This window comes from Microtus ochrogaster, unplaced genomic scaffold (assembly GCF_000317375.1).
Source record: "Microtus ochrogaster isolate Prairie Vole_2 unplaced genomic scaffold, MicOch1.0 UNK243, whole genome shotgun sequence".
In the NCBI taxonomy this organism is placed as follows: domain Eukaryota; kingdom Metazoa; phylum Chordata; class Mammalia; order Rodentia; family Cricetidae; genus Microtus; species Microtus ochrogaster.
Genome location: NW_004949341.1, coordinates 38,692 through 43,727, shown reverse-complemented (window position 1 = coordinate 43,727; position 5,036 = coordinate 38,692). Strand labels below are relative to the sequence as shown.

At 39.8% G+C, this 5,036-nt stretch overlaps 1 protein-coding gene across 1 annotated transcript; it reads left to right on the top strand.

Annotated features, from left to right (window-relative positions):
• Positions 1-622: 622 nt before the first annotated feature.
• LOC101995067 (heterogeneous nuclear ribonucleoprotein C) lies at positions 623-1,743 on the top strand. Its single transcript, XM_005372186.3, has one exon. The coding sequence runs from the start codon at positions 821-823 to the stop codon at positions 1,724-1,726; it is 906 nt and encodes a 301-aa protein (XP_005372243.1). The 5' UTR covers positions 623-820; the 3' UTR covers positions 1,727-1,743.
• Positions 1,744-5,036: the final 3,293 nt, after the last annotated feature.

Genomic DNA, 5,036 nt, shown 5'->3' with positions numbered 1-5,036 from the left:
AATATTAATATTCTTCTTCATCCTCCTTCTCTTATTTTTCTTTTCTTTCTTCCCTACTTTCTCCTGCTCTTTCTTCTTGGCATTTTTGATACTGAGTCTCTAAATGTGTGACCCAGGATAGCCTAAGGCTAGTTCAGAATGGCCAGGAATTTGCTTTATAGTTCAGGCTGGTCTATAAATTCACAGTCTTCCTAATTCCTCCTCCTAAATGCTGAGATAACAGGTATTTGTCATAATTGTGAAAAATTAATAAAATCTTAATACCCAAACCAGATAGACAGTGAGGGAATGAAAAATCAAAGAGTATTATTCTCATCCTTTAATACTTATCAGTGTAGATACAAAACTGAATAAAATATCATCAACTCTAACAGTATATGTAAAAGATAAAATATGAACAAATTGTGTTTATCCCTGGAATGTGCTTAGCTATATGAGGGTCATAGCTATAGTTGATGTTCCTCCCGTGGCCTGATGACACCTTTTCTGTCTCTGCACTGTACCAAAGCTTGTTGTATTACAGTGGCTGCTCACGTCAGTCATGTTAACCAGATCTTTCTTACTATTAATCACAGAATGCAACCTACTCAAAAAACAAGCAAACAAACAAAACAAAAATCCCTGAAGCTCGGAGGAGCTCGGGGGCCATTTTGTGGAGAGACGGAGAGCGAACGGTCGTGCGCTGCCCGCCTGCTGGAGCCTCGGTCTCGGCACGGACGCGCACCAGGAGCGGCCGTCTCTTCCTCTTCCTTCCTCCCGTGAGATTTTTTTGATCTTCAGCTACATTTCAGCTTTGTGAGAAACCTTATCAACAAAGAAGATGGCTAGCAACGTTACCAAAAAGACAGATCCCCGATCCATGAATTCCCGTGTATTCATTGGGAATCTCAATACTCTTGTGGTCAAGAAGTCTGATGTGGAGGCAATCTTTTCAAAGTATGGCAAAATTGTGGGTTGCTCTGTGCATAAGGGCTTTGCCTTTGTCCAATATGTTAACGAAAGGAATGCCCGGGCAGCTGTAGCTGGAGAGGATGGCAGAATGATTGCTGGCCAGGTTTTAGATATTAATCTGGCTGCAGAGCCAAAAGTGAACCGAGGAAAAGCAGGTGTGAAACGATCTGCAGCGGAGATGTACGGTTCCTCATTTGATTTGGACTATGACTTTCAACGGGATTATTATGACAGGATGTATAGTTACCCAGCACGTGTTCCTCCTCCTCCTCCTATTGCTCGAGCGGTGGTGCCTTCTAAACGCCAACGTGTTTCTGGAAACACCTCTCGGAGGGGCAAAAGTGGATTTAATTTGAAGAGTGGACAACGGGGCTCTTCTTCCAAATCCGGAAAATTGAAAGGTGATGACCTTCAGGCCATTAAGAAGGAGCTGACTCAGATAAAACAAAAAGTGGATTCTCTGCTGGAAAGCCTGGAAAAAATTGAAAAAGAACAAAGCAAACAAGCAGACTTGTCCTTCTCCTCCCCAGTAGAGATGAAGAATGAGAAGTCGGAGGAGGAGCAGAGCAGCGCCTCTGTGAAGAAAGACGAGACGAACGTCAAGATGGAGTCTGAGGCGGGCGCAGATGACTCTGCCGAGGAGGGCGACCTGCTGGATGATGACGACAATGAGGATCGAGGGGATGATCAGCTGGAGCTGATCAAGGATGATGAAAAAGAAGCTGAGGAAGGAGAGGATGACAGAGACAGCGCCAATGGGGAGGATGACTCCTAAGCACATAGCGGCGTTTAGAGATCCCTAGTGTCTTCAGCACAGTCTCACTGTCCGCCCTCTCCCTCTCCTGTGTTCATTGATTCATAACTGCCTTGCGCCTCGTTCCATTCTCACTTCCTTTGATGCTCCTTAGTAGTTTCGTTAAGTCTTACCCTGTAAGTTTTGCTTTTAATTTTGATACCTCTTAGACTTAACAATAAAAAGATGTATGTTTTTTTTTAAAAAAAAATCCCTGAAGCTAAATTTACCATAATTCCAAGCATTCACTCATTAGTCAAAATCTAAAATTAGCATTCACTAATTTCTGCTCACTGCCCAGAGATTCTCCATCAAAATCCTCTTCGGTACCATCATGCTTGCAATCTGTGCTTTCTTGCTCTTTAAAATCAATACACTTCCCTTTCTTTTTTCTTTTCTTTTCTTTTTCGAGACAGGGTTTCCCTGTAGCTTTGGGCCTGTCCTGGAACTAGCTCTTGTAGACCAGGCTGGCCTCGAACTCAGAGATCCGCCTGCCTCTGCCTCCTGAGTGCTGGGATTAAAAGCATGTGCCACCACCACCCAGCCTTACTTCCTTTTATTTCTAACTAACTTTTTCTTTAAACACTTCCTTCTCATATTTGGCATAATGGATACCCATTCGTCAGGGTATCCTTTTCTTTATCATGTTGAAGTGTTATCTATTATTTAATGATCATCATTTGGTACTTCCCCTTACCTCACACTCATCATCCCATCTTTATCTTTTAGGCAGAAGTAACTAGTGTGTGGCACTCTTGTCCTATCCTTGTAACTCGACTATCGGCTCACTAATCATTTCCCTCACATACGAGAAACTGAACCCTTGTTTTTAGAGTCTTCCTTTATACTTCAAGTCCTATTACTATGCTGGGTGTCATCATTCCAAAAGACAGCCATCACCTGCAAACGGCATGCTGTTCCTTGACCTCATCATCCCTTGGAAATGACCTATTTCACCTCAGCCATTGACTTCCTTTGCTATCACATGTATACTGTTTCTTCCCTACAACATTGTTGTAATTATATATTTACATATGGGGTACTAAAAAATACAGTTCTTGTATTTCTTCTAGGCCTCCACGTTTCTCTCTTCATAGTACATTTCCAATTTCTGCTTTTTCCCTCTTCACTTTTCTTATTCAGCTTTGTTTGAGTTAAGATCATCACTGCCCTAAATTTCTAAGCACTTGTCTGTTTTTAATTTATTTATTAAACAAGGCTCCTAAATACTTCTATTATTTCATTGTTTTAGATACCGTGAATTTACAGTATAACAACCAACATCTTGAACAATACTAGTTCAAATTTATGCATTTGAATCTGAGGAGACAGAGTCTTGGTGGAAAGCACACAATTTCATTCATTTCTAATCATTAGCCTCAATGGTAAATAGGCCATCTGGCAAGCCCACTGTTTATTTGGTCATCTTGATGGCCCATTCTTTGTAACAAGTTTTGCAAATGTCCTTTTTCTCACATTTTTTCATTCTCAGATGACTCTGTAAACGTCATAGAAATCTGAAGGTATCAGGTATCTCCAAGCCTAACACACCATAAACGTCAGCACCAACTTTCTCCTTACTCTGAATAAACTGTTGGGTTAGAAGCATTCCTTCTCTAAAAGCCAGTGTTTATTCCTTTAAAGTTGACCTAACTCACTTTCAGAGGAAGCTTAGATCCATATTCTCTGTTTTATAGAGTTGTCCTGTCTCGATTCGATATTCTCAATCATTCCTTTTCAGCAGTGTCTCTCTTCTTAGTATATAATACCCAGTTACCCAAACATTAACCAGTAGGTTAATGTTTCTAAACTATCAAAGATAGACAAAGTGTTTTAGATGAAAAACACTTTGTAAATTGAGAAGAACTATTTAATGAGTGCTGGTGCTGTTAGTTTGCCCCAAAGCCAAAGGAATTAACTGCCTTAATAAGATTCTGTTCCTGTAAGATGTGGCAGTACAACTCAATTTTTTAGTTATTAGCTACTTACACTTATTTATTATTAGCTATTTAACAGTAGCATACAGTTTCAATAATACTAACTTGAAAGCACAGAAAAAATTTATTTAAAAATCCATGTTATTTCTACTTAGATACAGTAACCTAGTATCTCAGCTAAATGATGAATCGTTATTTTCTTTTTCTTTTCTTTTCTTTCTTGTTTTGTTTTGTTTATCGACACAGGGTTTCTCTGTGTAACAGCCCTGGCTGTACTAGAACTAGCTCTTGTTGACCAGGCTGACCTCAAACTCACAGACATTCTCCCGAGTGCTAGGATTAAAGGCATGAGCTACCATAGCCCTAGGCTAACTGATATTCTATATTCTAATCATAGGATTAGGCATCTGGTATACCTACAACCAGACTGGATTTGACTGAAATAGAATCTGAGACCTGATTGAACTACTTTCATCTTGACCAGTAAATTCCTTTCCCAATTCCATAAACAAAACGCCTTAACAAAGTGAACAAGTTAGATGAGGGTTCATTTCTAAAATGTCATGCTTAATTAAGAATTTTTAAGCAGGGCTCTTTGGGGATCACCATTTCAGAACTTCCATAGCACAATAGAAAAATCTAGCTTCACCGGATGATGCTAAGTATGTAAATCATTTAAAAACATTGTACAAAGATAAAAACCAGGAACAATCTATTTCTGATCATTAAGACAAAACGACTAGTTACCTGTCTTAGAGTTTTTATTGCTGTGATAAAACACCATGACCAAAAGCAACTTGGGGAAGAAGAGTTTATTTCATCTTACAGCTTGTAGTACCAAGAAGTGGGGGCAGAAACTTAAGGCAGGAACCTGCAGGTCGAAACTGATGCTGAGGCCATGGAGGAATGCTGCTTACCTGCTTGCTCAGTATGCTTCCTTATACACTCCCAGGACCATGTGCCCGATGATAGCACCACACACAGTTGTGAAGCAAATGGTCTGTAGGCTTGCCTACAGGTCAATCATATGGAGGCATTTTTTCCAACTAAGGTTGATGGTCAGCTTCTCAGATGACCCTAACATGTGTCAAGTTGACACAGAAACTATCTGGCACATTACTCAAATGTTTCCTCTTCCTAAATATGAGCAATGCTTCAATTACACTCATCAGGTTAGGGTCCTATCAGTAAGCCTTTCCCCCACTTACGAGTATTACTTAAAAATCATTGAGACAATGAATGCAAAAGTGCTTTCAAAATGGTGAAAGCAAAGACAAACCAGTCACTTCTCTTTTATTGCTTATCCTTAACAACAAATAAATCATAACCTATTAACATTAATATACCTTTAATAG